This window comes from Takifugu flavidus, chromosome 3 (assembly GCF_003711565.1).
Source record: "Takifugu flavidus isolate HTHZ2018 chromosome 3, ASM371156v2, whole genome shotgun sequence".
NCBI classification, from domain to species: Eukaryota; Metazoa; Chordata; class Actinopteri; order Tetraodontiformes; family Tetraodontidae; genus Takifugu; species Takifugu flavidus.
This window is the reverse complement of record NC_079522.1, coordinates 14,295,592-14,320,763: the sequence shown is the minus strand read 5'-3', so window position 1 is coordinate 14,320,763 and position 25,172 is coordinate 14,295,592. Positions and strand designations below refer to the sequence as shown.

At 41.3% G+C, this 25,172-nt stretch overlaps 1 protein-coding gene and 1 long non-coding RNA gene across 4 annotated transcripts in view; both read left to right on the top strand.

Annotated features, from left to right (window-relative positions):
* The window catches only part of mgat5 (alpha-1,6-mannosylglycoprotein 6-beta-N-acetylglucosaminyltransferase), a 52,472-nt gene that overhangs the window by 4,147 nt on the left and 23,153 nt on the right, over window positions 1-25,172 (top strand). For 2 of the 3 annotated variants that reach the window (XM_057027268.1, XM_057027267.1), the window contains exons 2-7: window positions 5,569-6,038; window positions 10,502-10,666; window positions 19,748-19,824; window positions 20,739-20,828; window positions 23,097-23,168; window positions 24,875-25,036. In XM_057027268.1, the coding sequence (XP_056883248.1) occupies window positions 5,798-6,038; window positions 10,502-10,666; window positions 19,748-19,824; window positions 20,739-20,828; window positions 23,097-23,168; window positions 24,875-25,036 (807 nt within the window). In that variant the 5' untranslated portion in view covers window positions 5,569-5,797. The remainder of the gene's footprint in view (window positions 1-5,568; window positions 6,039-10,501; window positions 10,667-19,747; window positions 19,825-20,738; window positions 20,829-23,096; window positions 23,169-24,874; window positions 25,037-25,172) is intronic. The other variant, XM_057027269.1, reaches the window with a different exon arrangement.
* Window positions 10,674-17,226, top strand: LOC130522672 (uncharacterized). Its single transcript, XR_008949673.1, has 2 exons — window positions 10,674-11,207; window positions 11,257-17,226. It is a non-coding gene; the product is annotated as an uncharacterized LOC130522672 (long non-coding RNA).

Sequence of the window (25,172 nt, the reverse complement as noted above, 5' to 3'; positions counted from 1 at the left end):
AGGTTTCACTTCGGAATGTTGTGTGAAACCACATCTTTAAGTTAAACTTTATTACCGGTACTTTGAAAGTCGGAAGTCATAAAAACCAAAACATAAGCGTAGTACTTTAAAACTTAGAACGCTTGTGATGATTTTTTTAGGCTTTAAAATGTCAGCTACATTATAAATAATATAGATGATAAGAAAATGTTTTGGCCTTTTTTCGGAGTCATTGCAGCAAATTTTCTGAAACTGGCAAATGGGTTTTTCTTTTTGGCTGGAAACACATTTGCTCAAGCAAAACACATGAATTGTACCTTAAAGAAACATCTAGAAATGCATTCATTTTAGAGCAACTGAATGAAGAAGTGGTTACAGACAAATGACAGATGATAGGGAGGGTAACAGCGGACTGTTACCCGTTAGTTCTAACACCCAGAGCTCTCAAAATACCCCGTGTGAGTGGTTTGTGAACTTATTTATATTCAGCAGAAAAATAGATCCTTTTTAGAAAATGGATCCATAATTGATGGTGGATGCTACATCTGGAGCATATTCACCACTTTCTGAAGTTATGCAACGAGCTCTTAGTGTATGTTTCTTCAGTCCAGTTGAAAAGTCTCTCTCTTTCGGACCTGAAGTCATAGACTGGAATTAATGGAGGTGTTCCACCTTTTGTGAGATATTTTCTGAGCTACTCAGGAAAGATATTTTAAGCTACGATCAGAGATGCAAAGTAAATGGACAGAGTCTTTACCCGGTACAGCCATCTGGCCTCTTTCTGAGCAGTTCATATCCTGGAACAAGGTCAAAGGCCTATCTGTGATTAGGGCTATGCTGGCGTGATATTAAAGCTGAGATGATTGTTTTAAGATTAATGTTACCGTTCATCACTGCAGCTGGATCGGAGGAGAAATATTGTGACATTGTCCGCTGCGGCATTGCTTTTTATTTCGTTATTATTAACAATAATATTGCTTGTTGTCATTGTGAAGAATACGGCCTCTGGAGTTAGCCTTTTACTGATTAAAATTTGAGTTAATATGCGAGCCAATTCATGAAATTACATTTTTGTGGAGCAGTGGCTGTCGTTCCTGGATGGCTGCGGTGGGTCGTGATGCTACTGGCTTCACAGACACAAATGTAATTAAAAATAACCACATTTCTGCAGGTGAACCATGTAAACTGTAGACTTTAACAGCACTCATTTCATAGCTCGGATTCACATTGTTGCCTTTCTGATTCCTGGGGGATGTTTTGGATTTATAAACTCTGATTTGACCAATCAGCCGTCCAGCCTTCCAGATGTTTAGCGTGAGTTTTGGTGTGTGTTTGTGAGTGTTCATGCAAATCATGCATTGATTCTAAGCAGATGGTCTTCATTCAATTAATGCTCCTAAACTGATAAAGTGCTCGTTTAGCTCAGTTTGGTTCCACTCTGCTCTGGTTTTACTTCTAACAATCTTGATATATTTTAAACCTATTTATCATCGCTGGTTCAACAGTCCTCATTTGGAGTCTTGCTTTATCGTATGATTCTTTTAAAAATTCTTTTTAAAATTGTCTCTTTTTTAGAACAGGTCACTCTTTTACTAAGGTGTGAAACAACAATGGTGACGGTTCAGCTTTGTTTCATGTTACAGACGAAGCAACGGATATGGTAGGACAGTGATTTCCGCCATATCTAAATGATTCAGTTGTTATTGTCGTCACCATCTGTGGGATCTGCGGTGTCCTTAGCACAGCTGCGGTGTTCAACGACGAAAAATCCCTTCAGCAGGTTGTTGCATTAGCATCTCAAGTTGCAACAGATCATATATTGTGCAACCTCATCTGGCCGTCATCACGTAGGGTTGCAGCAGTTACTCCTCTGTTGCTGCTGAGAGCCTGTGGGCTTCCTGCCAGATCAGGAGTCGACAGTGAAACCAGAATATCAGACTCCTCAATGACATTAACAAGTTATGCTGTAAGACCTGTTCTGCAGGTGAAGTTGATGTGAAGTCCTACATCAACAGACAGACACCCCACCCCTCCCCCCTTCTGGCAACTTCCATAAACGCGCTGTTTTCTGCGACGCACACGGCACCACTCCGCTGCTGAGGTCTTGCTTCACAAAGTCACTGAGCACTGAGATCAAAAGTTTAGTTTCCCACATGTCGTAAGCAAAAGGAGAGTTGAATCTGAAAGATCAAGAGAGAGGAGTCATGGAGCGTTTCTCTGCACAAACGCCAACTTTTAATCTCCGGTGTCTGAACAATTACCGTGTCATAACCTGCTGTGAGACTTTAGCCCTTCTGGAAGCTGCCTGCAGCTGTCTCTGACCTATTTATGACTCTGATGGATGGAAGGTGAAAAGAGCCCTTTGTGAGGAGGCCTTTTGTATGTCATGGGAGGATGTAAATGATGTTCTGATCATCACATCCGGCCAGAGTAATGACTGCTTAGGTCATTAACCCCAATTCACCTGCTTTTATAAATGATTGTAAGCTTTAAAGGGGCAATAAGCTAAATTTGATTAGGAGGAAAAAACACTATGTGAAGCTCTAAAAGTATAATTTTATCTGGAGTACAGCACCCTGCGTGTAGATCTCCAGCTCTTTGTTTATTAGCTGGGCTTAGCTGCACATTTGTGTACGTGCGTGTGAATCGCTGCCTCCTCCCTCCTCTCAGAGCAACTTGGCCTTCTCTTTCTATCAGAGACTACAGCCAGGGGGCAAATTTTCGAAGCAAAATGATAGGAGTCAAACAAGGATTTGACGCTACCTCTGAAGACGTACTGCTATAATTTACTTACGTACTACTCAATGTTTTCCACAAAAGTGTGATGTTGTTTTTGCACTTTCCGGGTCTTCATTTGCAGATGAGGGGGTGGAGGTAGAGGAAAGTGTGACTCACCGCAGAGTTTGTGTTGGTCTACAGACGGTGAACAACAACGTTGTCTGTCTTTTTGCTTATTGCCCATATAGATTTATTTATCCCTGCATTTGAAGAATTAAACACAATTGGTGTACATGCATCCAAGTTGGACAGACTTGGATCAACTCAACTGTTTTATCATCTTTCCGGTTAATCATTGTTCATTGAGGTGGACCAGTGGAAGATATTGGGAGGAGAAAGAGTGGGCCTGTTGGGACTAATCACATTATTTATATTGTTTGTACGAAAGCCCTACCTGCTGTCCAGAACTGCGATGGCAACTATAAGTTCATCACCTCTGTAACCTGCGACGCTGTAAGCTTCTTACCTGAACTTGGAATAAAACATAAAACCCAGCTGGATCCATCCGCTCCTTCGTTCAGAAGTACCTTGATTCTCCGACCAAAATCATAATCCGCAACCTGCCGGCTCATCCAGCAATCTCTCAAGTCCTCTCGAATATTGTTATACCATGCTGGTGTTTCCAGATGTTGCTGTGTGTCAGTGCTTGTGAAATGGTATCAATGTGCGTTACCTGTAGCCATTTGTGGCCGGTGAGCCAAGTTTTTAGTATATTGGTGTGGAGTTAGTTACAAATCCAATGCCAATAATAAGAGCAAGGACCAGCTGAGTGCAACCAGTAAACAACGGGGTTGCTGAAGGAAGATTGGGAGTGTTGCTTTGATGCATGAACTGAGAAGGTACATTCCCTCTCAGCTTCCTCCTAGATTTAGGGACTACCAACAAAGACTGATCTGTCGACCTGTGTGCCCGATTGGGGGCGTAAGGATGGAGCAGGTCAGACAACTAGACTGAGGCAAGACCGTGAAGAGATTTAAAAAAAAAAAAAAAAAAAAAGTTTTTAGAATTAACTCAAAAGTGAACAGGAAGCCAACAAAGCGATGTGAAAACTAGAGAAATGCACTCTCATTTTTTTGTTAGCAGTTAAAAGACCTACAGCCACATTTTGGACCAGCTGCAGTCGGGATAGCAGAATCTGGCCAAGGGCCAACATAGTGTGCATTGTAGTAATAAAGGCCAAATATAATAAAACCATAAATTAAAATCTCAGTCGTGCGACAAACAAATGACTTAAGCTTGGCCAGGTGTCTCAGGTGCAGGAAGCTGGACTTTAGCACTGAGCCAATCAGTCTTGATTCCTTTAATACACTAAAGTTGGTCCACAAAAGGAGGCCTGGAGATTGGCCTCAAATTTGAAGGCATAGAAACATCTAAACGTCGTGACCACTGAATTTTAAATATTCCAAACAAGCCAGACTGACGAGCTTAAGCTCAAAGACAGCAGAGCCTGAGGCAGCAAGGGAGAGGGGGTCATAGGCTCATGCCTCCTTTCACAACCAGGTATCCTTAGACACTTAGATTTCAGGCAACCAGGAGGCATAAAGTTCACAAAAAGCACCGGACTCCAGTTTTTATACTACGCACAATAGATCCAATTCACCCAAACCCTTAAGAATAAAAGTTTTGGTAGCTGGCGAGTTAAAGTTTCCCAGGACTATCATTGCCATAATTTGATCCAGAGTGTTTCCCACCTTTGGAGCCCAGGCAGGTAACTGCATGTACCAGCAGATGCCAGGGGACAGAGAATCAGTGGGCTGGGTCAGTCACATTAACAGGCAGGAGTCGGTGCCGATCCATGGAAAAGGCTTGGTGAGTGCACCTTCAGCCTCACCAACCTGCCGTTTACTCCGGCATCTGCGGCCTCTGTTTGAATGTGAACGCTGAACACAGTAGAGGGAACGAACCCTTCCGGGATCTCAGAGTATTTGGGAGTACATAGCTTTCTGTCCCTCTTACCCAAACTGATCCGAATTATCGGAGAGAGGTTTTTAAGTCGTGCTTGGCAGTTGTACAGCGAGTTGACATTTATTGTGACAACTGACAGGTGCAAAGGAAATAAAGATAAGGACTGTTGACGGACCACAGGGCCCAAACACTGCTGCCATCACCCACAGAAGATTCTACAGATTATTCATTTCACTTCGCTGCTCTTTCTGTAAGGGGAAAAAGCCGATCATTGCCTCAATCATCTTCAACGTGTAACATAATGCAAGTGGTAGTTGTAGAAAGAATTTCTAAAAAAAACAAAAAACAAGAATCTTTCTTTTTTTGGACAAAATAGCTGAACATTTGTTTTAAAATCCTGTCTGTTTTTCCACTTGTAACAGAGGCTGATAAAGTGTACAGTCAATATTTAGGATATCAGTGGAATAAAATTTTGAGGGAACTATGAATCTGCATGAGCCTCCCACAGCCACATCAAGTACATTGATCCCTGTTAGGTGATGCTAACGCTGAGCTTTAAATGGCGTCTCATTTAGAGCCATTAGAATCATATGGCCTGGTTGTACCTCAGTCATAATTTTGTTTCTTGTTTTTCTCATTCTATATTACCGATTCTGTTAAAAGAGACATTTTATTGTAGATGGGTTCATTTATTGACTACCATTAGCTTAAAATACGGTTCTTGTTTTTACACGTCATTGTAAATGAAATATTTTTGGTGCTTTTTTTTCTCTTTTGGTTCTTACAATCTGTTAATGTTATTTTGTAAATATGTAAACGCACTTTTGTTGACACCAAACTTCACCTTTATCTGTTTTACTAGATCATCCAGCTGACAGTCCTGTTTTGTTTTCTTTTCTTTTCCAGTGTTCAGCCGTGTGGACTCAGTCCATTGGGATGGTACTGAGTGATGACAATGGGTCAGAGAAGGAAATCTCACGGGTGAGGCGAGAAAGCCCTCCACAACCTCACAACAACCACTGTTGCACCACCATGGCTTTGCCCCCACTGCCCTCCTGATTCCCCCAGACCTTTTTTCCTCATTCTTTGGTCGAATCATCCTTCAGCAGCTTCAGCAAACCTACTCTCATTCAGCATGGCCACACCCTTCCTGTGGAAGCTATCTTCCCAGAAGTTGGGCTTCTTCCTGGTCAGTTTTGGATTCATCTGGGGAATGATGCTGCTGCACTTCACCATTCAGCAACGAGCCAGCCATGAGAACAGCGCTGTGCTGAAGCAGCAAATCCTGGACCTCAGCAAGCGCTACATCAAGGCTTTGGCTGACGAGAACCAGAGTGTCATGGATGGACCTTATGTGGGCACCATGACAGCTTACGGTGAGTGAAGGCTTGTTGGATCATAAATTTCTATGTTAGTTTTTCTGCATAGAGGTGATACTACTACATAAAGTGGTTTAATAACGCGCCACCTTCTGCACAGTGGTACTGATGGAGCTGGCACATAGTCTCATTGCACAGGTCAAGAAATGGCACTCAGAAATGATTTGTGTCTTGGCCTGGATGCCTGAATGGGAAGCTTCATCAAAATCCTGATATTGGAATTCGTTGTTATATTTCCCACAGAAACAACAAGATACAGTCATGTTTTTAAACCAACACCCTCTGGAGGAAGATGTTGAAGTATAGGATGGAATATTATTGCTCATTATACAGTTGATTGCACAACAGAATTTCGAGGCCAGTTGAAGGGTCAATCCTCAGCCGCACCACCACTGTTGATTAAGCTAGTCTGTCTGTTTCTAATAGTTGGGGACCTGGTGAAAGCCCACAGAGCATACGAACTCAATACAGAAAGGCCTTTTATAACTGGGGATCGAACACATGACATTCTTGCTGCGAGGCAATAATATTAACTACTGTGCCAATGTGCTGTCCCTTAGGCAAACAACGATGCTTGATGACAAGCTGAAATAGATTTTTTTAAGCTATGTTAATGTATGGAAGATGCAAATTTGTGCAATGTAACATTTAAAGTAATTGTTAGTAGTAGGGCTACATGTAATCAGGAAAGTTTGGCCTGATAATTACTGCAGAAAAACCACAGCTCAGTTTTTCATATGATTATTAAATGAAGTATGCCAAGCACGTTCCTGCTTTAGATCAGCTCATTATGTGTAAGACTGCATCTTATCAACAGATGAAATAATTTAATCACTGGGTGTCTGGGTTTTTTAGAGAAACAAGTCCAATCAGTGCCAGTGAGAGTCTTTCCATACATCTCATGCCTGCAGAACAGAAAAGAAACAGTGGCTTTAAAAGACTTTGTTTCTTTTCCCCCAATGTAATAACTTGAAACATGTTTGGAGAGGAAGAAAGCTTTGTGGATAAGTGAATTGTCGACGAAAATTGAAACCACTTATAATCAATACAAACTCATTAAATTCTTACAAATAATATCGGTCCAACACCTGGAGGTAAAGGCATTATTTTAACACTCGTTTGTCTCAGATGGACTTTTCCCATTCTGTGCTACACCAGGCTGAATTAGTCAAAATGTAAACTTTCTGTTTAAATGTCAGGTCAGCCAGTCAAGAGGCACACATCATATCTTCCAGTTTGTTGCTCAGGCACAGCAGTAATGTAGCTCAGTCCGTAGTGGACTTGGCTGAGAAGTAGAGCATTTTCAGCTCAAGCCCCAGTGTGAACAAAGCAGGGGGAGGTACCGGGACACCTTTAGGGAGCGCACCCCCAGAAGCTCACACGGGGCCCTGCGTTGAGCTGATGATTCATTCAGGGTAGTTCTCTGGCTTGGCCCATGTGCAGCTGGGACAGGCTCCAGCAGCCTTACCGTGATCCGGAAAAGGATATAGCGGCCAAGAAAAGAAGAATAAAACTGAACACGTGAACTGTCACTGTGGCAGCTGCAAATCGCTAAATCATTTTTTCCCCAATTCTCATCTGAAACATCTTTTTTATTTGGTTTAAAATCCGAGCCAAATGTGAGTTTAAAATGTGATCTAATCAGTTTATGGTGTAACATTTTGCAGCGTTTCGGGCATGTCCCTTCCAATTTGTTTTGCTCTGTAACAGAATGAATTCACTCTCATTGTGTGTCAGAACTGAAGGACGGCGTGCTGTCGGCCATCCAATACCCCATCAAAATCCATTTCTTGCCATTGATTTGATAGCAAGGCAGCAGGATATATTGTGCTTCCTGCGTTCACCGACTTGTCTCGATGATTTACCCTGATATGATGCATAATCAGTTCAAGAGGAAACTGGATTTCCTTCCTCTCTTTCCAGAAATGACCCATGCAGTCTCAATGCGTCTGAATTTAATCAAGTGGCTCCAACAAAGACAGTTTGGTTGACAGTTGCTCCCTTCAGTAGTTTATCTGATTGAAGAAAGGCAGCTGTTAAGAAGCCACTCACTCCATCTGCCTTTCTGTACATGCAGCTGATCTGAGGTTATAAGTATTTTGCATGTCTGCTTTAAGTATGTCCATAAGGAACCATTTTGTCTTTATTATCTTTACTATCAAAGCCCGTGGATTCATTTTTTGAATAATTGAATAACTGTGGATGTAGGTTATTAAATTGATACCAAAATAATTTATATTTTTAGCAAACAGTTGGCTTCACGGTGTTAAATATTGTGGCCATGTGAGGTATATTGACACAACAGTATACGTGTCCCTCTTGTAATCTTGTCTTGAATATTCCCCATCAGGTTTTAACCATTTATTAAACCATTAATGGCATATTATTCTGTTTATTGTTATCTTATTGTTTTCCATGACAATCATGGTTGTTGGATATCTGAAACATAATCTTATAAAAGCAGAAAAAACAGCTAAATTTGCTCTAAAACATTTTGAAACCTGTTGTCCTGTGCTGACGTATCGTCTTCCTCTGAGTCTAACCCCAGTGAGGTCAGATGTAGCTAGAGATATGATCTTTTCCGTTCCACCCTTTCCGAAAAAAGAAATCCAACTGGGTGTGAATGGCCACAAAATGTCTTGTTACCTCACAACCAGTATTTTATGTTTCTTTTGTGACTTGGACACATGATCCATTTTTCTTGTTCAATCGGAGCCTATTAGATTGCATCTGTATCTGCTCTGTGCTGGATTATATTGCAGGTTTCATCCTTGCCTCCTTTTATAATAGGAGAGTTCGGTCATTGGCCATGATGCCAGGTTTGCAGTGCGCAGAACTGTAATACACTTGGACTGCATCTACCCCTCGCTGTGTGATCACCTGCCATCAGCTTTAGTGCACAGAAGGATAAAAACCATTTACAGTATAATGGAGACTTTCAAATGCTGCTGGATAATGAGAGTTAATTGAACTGCTTTTATATTTGAGAGGAGCTTTTTCAGATTTGATTTTCTTCTTGCTCATTGTAAACTAGCTGTCCCAATTGTAATATTGGTAATAATGATTTTACTTTAAAGAGAGACTCGAGATTTTAAAGGCCAGAAAAGCATGTTTGTTGAATTTGCATATTTAATGTGTGTGTAAAAAGGTTTCAGAATTTTCCCAGTAAAACACAAAAATATTAATTTTACTTTTAACAAAGCAATTGGTTAGCAGCAATTAACAACTAAGCTATTCTATTACCAAGAAATAATATATGAATCACTATAATTTGGCTCCTTCAAATTGGTCAATTATTGCCTTCTTTTCCTTTTGTACCAGCTAAGACATAAGCTGGGATTTTTAATAAGCCTGATGAAGATTCAGGCTGATAAGCACCCTGATGTCAGTGGGCGTTTGTGCCAGAGGTGAACAGAGGAAGACTTTCCCTTTTTCTCTAATTATGTTCAACCCAGTTGCTTTGCGTGGCCTTTTCTCTAAAGCTTTCCGTTTGGCTTCCTCTGGGTCTCGCTGTGCTGCTCCGCTCCTCATACATTTACTGCTCACAGCGTGGAGCTCACACCAATCAGACAAATGCTCCGGCATTTCTCTTCACGCGAAACAGTCTGGTGTGCTCTGCCAAGCCTCGTTGCACCCCTGCCAATCTCTGTGACGTGATGGAAGCTGGCACGTCAAATGCATCATGGTGAGGGCAAATGTGGCACTTGGATGTGATAGACAAGCTGCTATTATCTTTGTGTGATGAGCGTGAGGAATTTAAAATCAGTTATGCACACTTGGAAAGCGAATCAGATAAGATAACACACGTATTCCTTAAACGTTGCAGATCTTGAGTGTGGCGTCTCCAAACAACTTCACACTTGTCTTTAAATGTCACTTTGATTCCTGGAGGCTGCAAAATCAAACAAATGCCAGAGCTGACGGCCAAATTTTATCGTGTTCAGTCTTGGCATTAGCTCTGCCCTATGCTGATAGATCATGTTATTAAAATAATCCACCCAAGGCCCACATTAAACTATAAGGTTGCTTAAAAAGACCCTCTGGTTGTAGTTTTACATAAAAAAAAAAAAAACTTTGCTTGAAACTTTGAGATTTGATGGAGTGGGAGATGAAAACTAACCAGATGGACATTTATAGCTGTGCTGTAGCCGAGCACAATTCATGCATGTGTTCACTGAGGGAAAACTGCAGAACAAGAGCCGGAATGAATTGCTCGTTTAATTAGACACATAAAAATGAACCTAATACTCATTTGAAACTGTTTTGCTGTTGGCAATGTGGTGCAAATTGCCAACAATGTAGTAGCCACATGTATAGATATTTTTCATTTGAGAATCGAATCCACATTTTGGGCTGCGTTGCGTAACTTTAGTATGACGTTAGGACAGTAACATGGAGTAAACGTCTGTGATTTTTCAGGTTTTTGATGCACAGCTTACCCAATAATCTCTGCCTTGCAGATTTGAAGAAGACTCTTGCGGTGCTGCTTGATAACATCATGCTGAGGCTCGGAAAGCTGGAAGCCAAGGTGGAAAACATTTATAACGGCACAGGGGCCAACATGTCCTCCAGCACCAGCACTGCCACACCCAGCGTAACAAATGTTGAAAAAGTTAATGTTGCTGGTAGGTATTATGTCTTTTTTTGTTGTTGTTGTTATTTGAATTTGAACCCATCTTTGATTCTAGTCCATTGGAGCACCAAAGAGCTGCTGCTGCTGCTTTGGTATTTATTGAATAGTAATGCACTGTAAGAGAGACTGAGCCCCTGGTTTCATTTTTAATTCCCCAGAGTGAAAAACACTCCCACTAAATTTTGCCAGTAATGCACAAAGGCCTCCAAACACCTTATATGGCCAGACTACATTTTTGGATCCTATTCAGATTCCATGTCAGCTGTTTAAGCAGCATGAGACACATAGAATATAGATTCTGTGGTCTGAAACACTATTGTAGGCTTGAATTACCTGACTTACCGTCGCCACGACTTAACAGCGGTGGGCCGTCAGGACCAGTCACTTCACACTAATCTGCCCGGGCTCTTCAGAATCAGCAGCACTGGAGAAATGTAGCGTTAGCCACATTTACACAACAAGGTTGTCAGCAGAGATGGAACCATTTCTTTGCATTTTCAAAGGTGTAGCTGGCCGTAGCTGTCGTTGTTGATGTTGTCATAGGTGGGCGCGCTAGCTTCATCTGAAAGGGTGATTCACAAGTGTCTTGCTTCACCATTTTCACTGAAAACAGTGCAACCTGTTTACATGGAAAGGAGAACAGAAGCGTTTTCAAACCTTTTCACTTTGGGGCCGAGTTTTCAAAAGTTTGTGAATCCAGGCAATCTGGGCAAACGCAATGGAGCCTTGCTGTTTTCAACCGTTTTCTTACATTTTTTATTGAACTGATAAACACGAAACATTGAAATGGTGATCTGGGTAGACACTAAAACAGTGAGATATCCTTCTACCATTGAATGGGCGAGATGGGGTTCTTATGCTTCTGCGGGCTGTCGGCTTGCTGAGTTTTGATTTCAACAGTCAATTGCTTTCGATTTAATTAGAAAACGGTTAAAAAAAGCACATACACAATAAGATATGGAAATTCTACCAATGGAGATGTAAAAATATAAGCAAAAACCAGCAACACTTTATTTTTGCTCATAAGCAGTAATATTTTTGATGGCACTTGAAACGTTATATGGCTTTATGCAGTGTTTCATTAAGAAGGTACTGAGAAGAGGTTTGGTTTGCCTCAATAAATTTCATGTCATTTCTGTTATTTGTTTGTCATTTATATTGATAAAAACATTTCCAAACACACTCTTTTTGGTTTTAAACTGAGGGTAAAAGGTTTTGCCCTTGGCTTGAATGCCAATGTTATCAGAAAAGATGATGTTTACAGTAATGTTTGAGTTGATTTGTAAGATATTTTCAGGTTCTAGTTTCTCAAAAGCTTTATTTTGATGTTGGGACCTTGTATCAGTATAAGAACCACCAAGACTTTGGCAGCACATTCTTCACTTTTCTTTGGTCTCAGTCCAGCCACAGTGGAACCTAGACACTAATCTGGCGGACTGTCATTGAGACGCTCTTTGCTCGACGTGTTGCTCAGCGATTACACCTGGACTCGCATCCGCACGGCCTTCATCTGCCGCGTTCACTGGCAACTTCAGCTGCTTCTGGTTGGCATCGGGCTGGAGGTTGGAACGCCGCAAGATCTCAGTTGGAGTAGGTGGCAGGATGCTCTGCTGTAGCTCTACGACAGCGCTTCTCCCCGACTCAAAGTCAATTACATAGATAGGAATCAGGACAGTGAAGGGAACATGCCTGGCTTTCAGAGAGGCTGCTATCAAGATGGATCTGAGCAACAGCCAAGAGACCACACTCCCCTTAGCTGTATACCTCTTCTCTGTGAAGGCTGCAAAGACACTGAAATAGCTGCAGAAGAGAAAAGGGGACTGGTGGCATTTAATTGAGCCCCCGTGCATTGGCGGATTGAGCAAATAATGAATGGAATCCACCATTGTGTTATTTGTGACAATAGGTGCTGCGAAGAACTTATTGTGAGACATTCTCATGTCTCGAAAAACTTCATGCATAACATACAGTTATTAGTCAAATTCTAAGCAGAACATTTGTATTTTCACATCCTCAAAGTTGGGCTCTTGTGAAATAACATGTCTGTACACCACATCTGTTTGTGGTCATCTCACAAAAATGTAGCCCTCTGTCAGCACTTATCAGCCACACTTCTTTGTATGTGCCTCACAGTCAAAAAAAGGATTTATCATTTTGCAATTCAAGCTCTGTTGCTGTTACATCAATTCAGGAAAACAAGCTCAGAAGCCTCTTAAGCCACAAATAGTGGATCTGGCCCCTGGATGCTGCTAAGCAGGAAACAGATGGGACTCGGTCCCACTACAGTGTGCGTCGTCTTGCCTTGCCGTGTCTTGCTGATGTGGCCAATCAGCTTCCCCCAGCAGTGCTTTATGTGTTGGCATGGAAATGTAATCTCCTCCTACACACACACGCATACACACACAAGCACCTAGGGCTGGAGTCAGCTGTAATGAATGGTCTGGCTTCTTGTTTCCCTGTTTCCTCCGTGTTCTTTCCTTTATGAGCTGCCCCCCCCTCCCCCACTGTGATATCAGTGTTCCTTATTGACTTCTGCTTGACTTGCAGCATCCCCTCTCTCTGGCATGTTTGGCTCAGGGCATCTTCACCCCTTTGTCTTCATTAGTTATTGATCCGCCTGTATCTCTGTTTACATTCGCAATGAAATATAAGATCCCAGGTTTTGGAGTCAACAGAGGAACAAGGGCAGGGTTTCTGCTAAGGATTGTCCTGGTGGCCTTGTGATTCTTGTCTGCCCGAGTTCATTATTTTCCTCTCAAACATCTCATTTATGTCCATTCAGTGTCTACTCAACAGTTCTTTTTTCCGCAAAAGTTATCCATTTTTGTCATTTTAACAAGAAAAAAGTATCTCGTCGGACTCCTTTTTTCAATTACTTGAAAAAAGTCTTTGGGCTCCATTGCATTCTGGAAAGCCTGTTTACTTCTGCAGCCTGGCGATCAATACTAATAAAATACACACAAACCCACTCGGAGAAAATAAGTTGCTGCGAGTCGCTGACAGCTCCCACACACTGTCAGGCTCTCACATGAACACTGACACTCATCGAACCGCAGTGGATATAAATGAATGCAGAAGCTGAACTGGATTCATTTGTCTCATTTGGTTTATCGTTACTATGGGATGTTGGTGCACCATTTTTACATTGGATTTTTTTTCTACCTCCATCTAAAAATATTACTTTTGCCTGGCTCCAGACAGGTTTTCTGGAACTAATCCTTACTAAAACTGAGTTTAAAATAAACAGTGTCTGTAGGTGTTCCCGATCCATGCCCTTCTAATATAAGGAACCTGCTGGAGGGGCAGATGTCTTTCAAAAGCTTCCTTTTTTTTCCTGTCGTCCTTGCATTTTTGAAAAACTTGTAATCAGAGTGTGTGAGTTTCTCATTTCTTGACTTTTTTATTTTTCAATGAAGGACCAGCATTTGCAGCAGTAAACAAACGTATCATTACATGAAAATGAAGATACTCAAGAGGCACACACGCACCACGCGTTCATGCATTTCCATATGTAAATGTGATTTGTCTGCATGTTTTGCTCACTCATTCCTGCACTGTTGCCTCCCTCCTCTTTTTCCCCGAGCCTTCACCCATGCTGGGTCTTGAATATAGAGCTGATTAAGAAGACAGAGGTGAGATGACAATAACATCTGTGCTACGGCACCATTGACTGGGACACGTGCACCCCACTTTTTTCATTGTCCTAACCCAACCCCTCTGTAGTTGAAACGTGTGCTTGTTTTGTGGGAACTACTCAGAAATTTTGGAGGCATTATACAATTTCTGGGTGGATTTCAGGATTTTACTCAGTGAGAACCTCATTATTTAAATTAGCAGTCTCTCCAAATGTGAAATAATATGGTTTCTATCATTACACTATTACAGGTTTTTATCTCTTCTGTGTCCCTGATCTGTGCGCACCGTAAGGCTCTGCTTCTTTATATTCTGCACTCTCCCTCTGCGTCCTACATTGTCTCGTCCTTCTCTTTAACAGTCTGGTTTGTTCTAGTTTCAGCTACAGCCCCAACTCTGTCGGAGTAAAATTTACATTGCTTCATCAGTTATCAAGCCCATCAATTCCATCACATTTTTAACTGACATGTAAACAAGAGATCTATATTTTTTTGTTCAGACCCCCACCGTAAGTTTTAAAGTAGGACTAGAGTGCAATTGTGCTCTGCAAATGACATGAAAAGGTTTGTCATTTCCAACACTTGTTCATGAGTGCCCACATGAATTCACACTTCACATTAAGATGAAGCGTGTGAGGCAGGTAATATTTCCTGTTCTGCTTTTGGCGGATGTGCGGTTGATTGGTGAAAACATGCAGTTTATATTAAGCTTCACTGCAGAGCCAAAATGCCAAATGAGTCACACTGAGGATGTGCTTATCTTTGTTTATGGGGCAGAATATGTCTAGCAGGTGTCTGGAATTAGTCCTTTAAGTCAAGCCATTTGTAGGAATTTTGAAACAAATTGATGAAATTTGGTTTTATTTTAACTGTTCTCAGTTTTATATAAAATCCTTCTCATCACAACAGCAACAACACCCAAAGTACAGTGTGCCCAAACAGCTTCTTTACAGGAAACAGCTATCTTTATTCAGAATATCAGCAATGTTATTTGTGTTCATTTGCACTATTTTTTTAATTCTGAGGTTTGAGTTCTGCACAATAGAGGTTAATAACCCTTTCAGAAACACTTCCATTATAACAGTACAGTGACAGTATATATCACAATATATACTGTCACCACGAAGGGGCTGAATTTATACCATGATATGAATTTTAGGCCATATCTCTCAGATCTACCTAAACCTTTTGCCGGGTATCACAATTTATGAATGGAGCATTAGTCGTGGCCTTGCAGTGACAGCTTAATACCATCCTCCGACTGTATAGTGCACATGCAATACAAATGGAGAACATTATGGATGATCGAATGACATCAAACACAAAAGATAAAAACAACAGAGGACAACTTTGCAACACTAAAACAGGGGGTGCGAGGGGAAGGAAAGTTGGCGTCGGCTGGAAAAGTGGAGGGGATGGGACATTTGGACTTGGAATGCAAAACTTAACGGTGGAAAATCATGTGTCACCAGAGGCAGCGTGTGTTTTTACCAGCTCCAAACACATTCTTTAGTGATGTCTGTTGCAGTGCACCTTCAGGTAGCAAGTCCACCGCCTGAGCGGTAAAGCAAAGTTTGACGACTTCATTGGACGTGTGCTGTCTGCACATCTTTATGTTACAATCAGAACCTGTGGATCCAATAATGCTGCACATAAGTAGTCACATCCTTGAACCTATAATGTGACACACATCATTTCCAAAAGTGTGAACAGGTTGTTGGCAGTGTCTGATCCAGCCTGGACAGTTATTTCCATGCAGTCGCTCTGTCAGCGTTAATACAGGTTTTCTTTTCGGCTGCTTTTCACCTGCGCAGCTGTTTGCTGTCGCTGAGGCGTTGTCCATCAGCCAGGCTGCATCCTGTTTAATTGATGAGCTGCTGCAGAGATGTGATTCTCACACACTTGCACATGGATTCTTCTGCTTCTCATTCCATATTTGCAAAAAGCTGCACTTCTTACCCTTCAGTTTCCATTTTTGCTTTTATTTTTGAGTCACTGTTTGTGGAGGTTTATTGTTTCTTTATCAAAATGCAAAGTGAGATTTTCTATGAACTTCCACAACCTTTCCCCATTAGCAGTTTGGTCTTGGCATATTTCATATTATTATTATAATTTATGTGATTATGTAGCACACATAAAATGAAAGTGGGAGAAATGGGGGGAAGCACAGAATGGGAGAGAGAGAATAACATGAACCAGATGTCCTCAGTCTAATCCTGGAGTTGTCAAATGGCAGATGACCTCAGTTTTGGACACAAAAGGAGAGGAAATGTGCATTGTGTGTGCATTCTCACTCATTGTGAGGCAGTTTAAGCTGTATTGGGTAACTAATGGCAGTGGATGAGTTTGTTCCAGGCTCTGGATCAACACAAACAACTTAAAATGTTGGACACACATGACTTATTTTCTGGCCTGGCTTTTTACTTCAATTGTTTACTTGTACATGGTGTTCCTTGTGTAGTTATTGAGTAAAGGTTATGTGGAAAATTGTCTCAGTTTACATTCCTCTGACATGGTACTATGGACAAAATAAACCACTTTTACGATGTAAATGTGTCTCAGCTTTTGTTTGAAAGCCTGGATGCAGCAGGTCTGGAAAATTCTGTTAATCAGTCTCAGTGTGAGCTCTTTGTTTTTATTCATACTGTAGTGGGTTTTTTTCTTTTTAAATTGAGTGAGTAAGGAATGGAGGTGGGTGACTTTGAAAAGACTGACGTCATCTTTGGAGTTGAATGAATGGAGCTGAGATTAGCTTCACTTGAAATGGCAGCACTTGAGTGTATTTTTTTTTTTCCTAATTTGATGTGAGCTATATTTAGCCATTACAGCAGCAGCAGCATCCTCTGCTTAATTAAACCTTGAGAAAAAATGTCTGTCAGCTTTGGCCCCCCGTGTTATGGTTAATAAAAAAACTGCTGAATGATGGTGACTTTGATATGTGACATAACCACAACCTTGTCTGCATTTTATGGCCATTTGGTGGCCATAAAGGTAAACAGTCTTCTCCTCCACACATCCCCTGTCTGTTATGAAGTGCTGTATAGTAGATTAAAGGAGTAGAAAGGGGCTCAGGACAGGGCCTTGTGGGCCTCATGTTCTCAGCCAAAATGTGCAGAGACAATAGGCACACTTGAGGTTAATTTTGGGGGGCATCTGTGTTTACTCAAGGCCGTTTTTAGATTGTTGTGATCAAAATACTAAAATACAAAAAATATGGCCATTGAAATAGTAAAGATACAACAAAGATATCTACACAATTAACAGACTTAATAACTTTTTAATGTTGCTCTGTAGCCACAGTTATCTAATGTATCAGATGTCAGATATTACAGTCATGTTCTTTTGTAGCTGCTGTCTGAATGTGACTTCAGTCAGTGTTGTGTCGTCTTTAAATCCTGGCATTTAATTTGAACAGACTGCTTTTCAACAGGCACCTTTTGAACTGAACCTCAAGCGTAGCTGTCAAAAATAATATGTTTGGAAGTACAACAGCGTGCTATGTCTAGACGATAGATGTGAACATTTTGAATAATACACTTTGGCATATGTCAGCGTGTGATATATTTACTCCAGAAAGTTGAACATTCTTTATTGGAAAGAATGTTAATGGATTTCAGATTAAATCAGCGTGCTTAGCGTGCTGATGTCATATGTTTAAAAATGTCCATTTTAGCAGTTTTATTTGAGCGTAGCATGTCTGACTTCTCTGTTGGATAATGACTAAAGCAGTGAAGGAAACTTGTTGTCTTTCCATCTCTCTGATTTTGTATTTACTTGCACCGTTCTGTTGCCTTTCATCACCGCTCTTGATCATCTTGAAAATGGCTCATTCTGACAGCACAGAAACAGAGAAAGCGAAAGCAAAACTTTCCCAGCGGAATACGCGACCTGCTTCTCGTTGCAGACGCGCCGAAATATTGTAAAAAAATATATATACTCTGCCCACATCCCAGAGCTGCAACTGTAGCTTCATTCATGTCAGAGAATAAACACATCCAGAAACCTGAAAAACCTGCTAACAAACTCAGTATGACAGTCTGGTGTCGATGTTCTACGGTTTTATTTCTTCTCTGCCCAGGCGCCAATAATGCATTATTTATGCCCCGGCAATAAAGGTCAGTGATGATGACGTACGTGTCTCTGAGTAGGGATCTCAAAAAGGTCATTATATGAAGGGGAAGCCTGCGTGCGAGCCGGGAATGTTAATCTGATGGTGATGTTGAAAGCATTTGAGATTGACTGTTGGAAAAAAAGTCTTCTCAATCTGTGTGTGTCATCGTGGCCTAATTCAGCACAGGTCTCAGTTGTGCTTTCAGCCTGTATAGAGTTTAGGTCGCACAGCTAAAGGTGATTGCATTGGCTGAAACTCATCCTTGGCTGCAGATTAGTGAGCCATATCCAGATGTCATTGCTAGACTTGCTTTTTAAGCCGTGGGAGGTGTAGCGTGATTACAGTACTGCTGTGCTTATGATATATAAATGGGTGTTATTGTTATTGTTTAATGTAGCTTGGTGACACACATAGGACAGATGATAATTGGTTATATAGTTATCTGTAGGTGTCTTTGTCTTCTTGGAAAAACAAATATTTTGTGAATCAAGTTAACAAAGTCAGAGTGGCACAGGAGGAGAATCCAGGGGAAAATGTAACTTGTTAGTATCCTTTTTTTGTTTGTTCATATTTTTAGTTCTGTAATAGATACTGAGGTACTTAAGTCTCCAACTGAAAATGTTGATATCAGCAGTACATAGAAGGTTTAACGAACATAAAATGAGTACTTTTTATTGATTATCAGCATTTAAGGAATGAAACTCATTTTTTTCCTAAATGTAATACTTCTTTATCCATCAATATATCTTATATGGGAATTTATCCAGAATTGTTCTTGCACTTTTGTGTGTTTTTTGTTACTGGAGTCAAACAAGGATAATCACCTAAATCAAAGCAAGATGGTAAATTTAACTAAAAAACAACAACATCTTCCTGCTTTGCAAAATGCTACAAATTGCTCCCCAAGCATTCAAGTTGCCCAGGGGATAGAAAATAAGTTCTACCCACTGTCATACACACGCTGTGTTGTCAGCCACTCATTCTGTTTGGAAAGCTCTGTAATCACTGTGAGCTCTGACAATACTGCCAAAAAGAAGAAAAAGATTGAATTTCCTATCATAATTGATCAGCTGTATCTGTTCAGAATAGACGAGGCGTTGCGTAACTATTCTGTAGCAGATACAAATCATTCTGCTAATGCCTAACGGCTCACTGTTTTCTACAGCAATGATGCATTTGGAGTGATTGCTGCATTAATTAGCATTTTTTTGTATAAATGACCGATACTGTTTTCATTTTGTGGGGGAATGCTTCAGCTTGCCTCCTCTCAGCATGATACCCCTTGTTGAAAATTTTCTCGACTTGACCATTGATTTTTCGGTCTCTGCAGACCTTCTAAATGGAGCCCAGGAGAAGTGTGAGCTCCCGTCGTTGGAGGGTTTTCCTCACTGCGAGGGCAAGCTGAAGGTAAATGGCATCCACACAGACACCTCTAGAGATGGCTCTTTTCAGCACCTTCTGATTTTATTCTGGTTTATGCTGGAAACAGGTTGTACATTAAGATGGCTGTGGCTGAGGACAGGAAAACTCTGAGCACATGTACCTTCCTGTTTGATTGTCTCATATTTATCTTTATTACATCAAGTTTTACCACTTGGTGTGTACTTCCGAGCGTGCCTGCACAGGTTTTTGAAGGCAACAGTGGTGCTGAATAGACCCTTGTAAATAATGTACCGCCCTGATATCTTTAAAAACAGAAAGCAGAAAGCTCAATAACAAGCCATCTCATACATATTTTGGCCGTAAATTGGAGGGCTAGAAATACATTCAGAGCTGTATTAGGCAGGTTTTGATCATCAGGGAATAATATATTCTTGATAAAGGCTTTAGAGTTGGATTTTAAAGCGATGAATAAGCTCAGATTGTATTTTGTAATCAAAACAAACAACATTATGTGGTTACAGATCAGACCTTATGAGTCTAAACGACAGAAGAGGTCGTTTTTCTGGGCCTAATTGAGTGCACACATAGTGTCGATGTACACACCCACACACACACATGCAGACAGAAATTCTACTGAGCCTCAATGATCACAGCTTCAGCATGTTAATGTAAACCGGTATGCATCTATCAGCCACGTTACAGACCGATCCAGATAGTAAATGCTGATTGTAGATCAGCAGTAATTCTTTTTTTTTTTTTTATTCAGCACACTGGCACGCTTAGAGCCACTCTCATGTTATCATGCTCTTCTTTCTTTCTTTGGTCTTTAGGATGTTTAATTAAACCTCAGATGACCGTATTTAAAATCTCTGTGCTGAATGTGGTCACTCAGATAAGAATGTACCATGTGACACTATTTCAAAATGATCCTCTTCCAGTGGATGAAAGAGATGTGGCGTTCTGACTCCTGCTACTCCAACTATGGCGTGGACGGCTCCACCTGCTCCTTCTTCATCTACCTGAGCGAGGTGACCCCCGTTTGACTATTTGAAGTCGTGTGTGTCCTCGGTTTTAATGAGACTTTGTAGCAACAGATACATATCATAAATTAATAATTTAACCTGTGCACATTAAGGAATCAGGAGCACAACGGGCACCAGGGTGGAGCACTTTGGGATTACTGCATTAGACTGTGCAAGATGATGAAAATAGAAAGTTCAGTAGTAGCAAACCCTGTAACCTGACAGTAATCACTTTAGAATGAAACGCTGAGGATAAGATGAAAGGAGAGGCTGATGCCATGTCAGGTTTTAATGAGAGCGAATTAGAGCATGTTAAGGGTCCTCCTTGTGGGAGAAGAGATGATGGTTGAGTGAAAAAGGAGGCTGAGCCCAAGCAAGAGGGTTTCTTTAAATTTGGAAGGGAAGATGTGAAATTGCTTTCCTTCCCAGCAAATGGCCAGACGAGCATGGAGGACTCATATTTTATTGACCAGCACTAATATATAGAAGCTTGTATTCCTTCAAGGGCCACTTTGAGACTTTCAATGTTGCATGATTCCTCCTTGCGAGGACTGGCCATATGGCCTGTAATTACTTTTTTAAATCAGATTTTAGGAGGAATTTCAGGATTTTCTATTCCTCAAATCAGTAGGGGAAAAAATATCTTGAGAGGTTTCAGCCTTGATGGCTCTTGGTTTTAATGCTGATTACTGAATGCAGATCTAAGAGAGAAAATTCCCTTTGGGGAGCTCGATTGAGGGCTATTTTTGCAAAGAAATATTCCTCTCAGTGCTTCAGATATGGAAAGGTCAGTACCTGCTCATGAATACTGCATACGAGGTGAAAGCATTGCAGTGAACACAGGACATTCAGACCACTCTGCATTAAAATAGAAGTGAGGTAGACAGAAGCAAAATCAATTAGCCATCTCCCCAGTTCTTGAAATAAATAAACAAACAGCATCACATTGAAGATACAGTGAAGAACCATACTGATTCATGACCAATGCATTTTTTCCCCGCTTGCCCTCGATCTCTGCCTCCAGTCTTGTGGTTGGTGAGGCAGTGAGCATGTAATATCCACTTAAAAATGGCTGCCGTCAGGCCCCAAACTAAAGACCACAAACACACAGGAGGGTTTCAATACACACATGATTCCATGTGTAATTCAAACGTGTTGACCAGCTCATTAACCTTGTGGAGAAGCAAACCAGAGAGGGTAATGTATGATGGACGTCAGCAGGAGAAGGTCAGGGCTCAGCTGACTGCACACAGTGTGTGTGTGGGTGTGTGTGTGGGTGTGTGTGTGTGTGGGGGTGTGGGTGTTGGGATTTGAGAAGGAGAATGCACCCATGCACTTTCTTCCTCTGAATGTATTTTTATTTTGAACCTGCTGACATTGGCAAATCACGCATACATCCTTGTACTTTAATCTTTGGGAGGACTTTCACAGACACAACGCATTCCACAGCTGCTTACCCTATCACATCCTAACCTAAACCCTGGTCTTAGCCCAGCCTTCAAAGCATGTCTCACCCCTCAAACACGCCTTTGAACGTGTGACAACCAGCCAAAACGGCACCGTGCAAAAATGTCTTTGTTTGCCCCAAGAATGTGGATTTCAGTGCTCAATTTGTAGCAAGAACTAGACCCACCATGTCGCCACGCTCCTCGCGTTTTAGAACTGCTGACACAAATGTTGCAGATGAATTTAAATGACTTTAAAAGGAACAGATATTCAAACGGGCCGGTAACGTCTGAGTGAATCATCTAGCAGTGGTTCTGTCTTGTAATGGAGGCAATGTGTCAGAGCTTGTTCCAGCTGTTAACACCCATGTATTGCATGGTTTTGTTCATATTGCACAATATGCTGAGTTCGAGGTCCGAGAATCATTATCAGTCTTTGGTATCGGTATCAGTTTCAGGTGTTGGAATTGAGAATATCTCTATTGAAATATCTCCTGTTAATGTTTTTATAAATAGTGATTTACAGTTGCTGGAAAAGCACGCTGTTGTACTTCCAAACATATTTTCTCTTTAACTCCTATTCCAAGTTGAGCAGCTATAAAAGGAATGCTCCAGTACTTTCCCCAACCAAAACATATCAGCAGGCACTAAAATAAAATAGCAGCACTTCACGCAAATAGTCACTCAGTTAAATGCTTGAAGCCCTGTCAGTAAATCCCAGCACACTTTGAAATTCTGTCTCCCAAAAGGTCCGTTATCAGCTTTGCCTGAGCTGACATGCACCGCGTGAGTTCTGATGTCCAGTAATAATGGGCTTTTTTTTTTTTAGGTGGAAAACTGGTGTCCTCGTCTACCCTGGAGGACAAAGACCCCAAATGAAGAAGTAGACAGGAGGGGACAGGTGAGAACTTTGCTTTTTGAGCCTGCACTGAATTACAGGTAGGAAAAAAATGGCTGTGGATTTGGGTGTCGGTGATTTTAAATGGATTCCTTTCGCAGGACCTGCTATGTGTTTGTGACAACTCATACTTTGCAACAGAGGCTTCATCCATTAGCATTAATTTTTAAACATGATTTTAAGTCCCACTCTTCCCTGCTTGTAACACCACTGTCAGAAATGCCATTTAATAGGGTATTTAATTTCACAAAACACTTGCGCTAATATGAGTATAGCTTTTAATATTTAATCATATAAACTGTACTCAAATGGCATTTACGTGTCAGGTTGTGTATCTTGCAGTGTGTGTGGGATATTTTAAAAACAGGCAGGAAAAGAGTGAGCCGACTGTGGCTCATCTGCTGTGTCAACATGATGTGAGCATTTATTGCCGACCAAAGCCGGAATTATGGGACCTCGGGACAGATCTGGAATAATGATCTCCTTTCCCTACAAATACGGCAGCTTACTCAAATCCCACTTAGAGCATTTCTTTGGGGCCAGTTGGCCTGTGCCCAGTCCGGTGTCCGCCCCAGGCGCCACCCTCTCCACGTCCCTGTGCTGGGGTGAATCAATATTAAGCGGTCTTTAACCATTGTCTCGGGATACATCAGCAGCACGGAGAGCTCAGTGGTGGGGGGGATGGCAGTGGACACAACTGTGAGATTTTAATAGGTTTACATCAGAGGCCTGATTTCCTGTCGTGATGAGGAACGCTCAGGCAATGCAGCAGCCTCGTTTCAACCACCTTAGTGGCTGGTGATGGCACTGGGGGTGCTGCCAGGCTCAGTCTTGGCTTTTAGTAGCTCTTTCCCTCCACTTGCTTCTCTTTTCTTTAATTACTGCATCTCAAATGGAAAGTTTAGATATTCAATCAGCCGCCAAATTTTTATTTAACGTAAACTAGATGTATTTATCTACTAAGCTTTTGAAATAGTAATGTATAATCTGAAAAATAAATGAATCCATATTTTAAGAACATGCTATTAAATTGTGGGTTTTTTTTATTAACTGACAATTTTCATATCTTTAAGTGTACGCATTCAAGGCCCTTTCTTTAGACTCACCATGACGACCTGGAGTTGATTCGGTCCTTTTGTGTGTCAGTATTTATGCTTTCTTCTCACTGTGTTTACTTTACAGATTTGGAATGTCTTGCCTTCTGTCGAGGCCTCAGACACACACTTTCCGTGTGCTGACGTTTGTTTCTGTGCCCTCATGAATTTGTTGGGTAGATATGGTTGACTAGGTGCTCATTTACCCCTCAACAGAACATTCTAAAAACTGAGCAGACTGAATATTCTTTCAGCTCGTTTTTATGTCTTTATGCTCACACTTAGTTAATGCTACCTTGTTATTATTTAGAGTGGTAAAATAGAAGGTTTATCAGGTTTGGCTAAATCCTTTAGCCTTCGGTATGCTACAGCTCGTTTTACAGAGTCCTCCAAGAAAACTTGGCACTTGAGCCATTTGGAATGCTCAGTGTGCAATATTGCATTTTTAAATGAGATTTTTAAAGTTCTTGGTGAGATTTTGGTGAAAGAGTGTACAGAATGTGAACTGTTCTGCATTTTTAAGATATTTCATCAAACAGCTAAATCGTATATTCAACACACAGCTGTTGGCTTTAAAGTATTCCTGAATGATGGCTTGAATTTGGGCTTGTGCAGGCAGAGGTCCGGACCGGCTTCGAGGAGCTTTACCGTGTGATGTCACAACGTGAGGAGTTCCGCTGGATGATGCTAAGGATCAAACGCATGGCCGAGCCGTGGGTCAGCGCCATCCGCTCACTGGCTGCCAAGCAGAACCTGACCAGGCGCCGAAGAAAGAAGGTGGGCTTACTTTGTAGCGCTTTGTGCCGTGGGTGGACAGAAGGCTGAGACATGTAGGGGTGGGCTGCATGCTGTTTTTCAGGTGGCATTTTGGTGACATTTTGCAGCAAAACCTGCACCGCCCTCGTCACAGCTC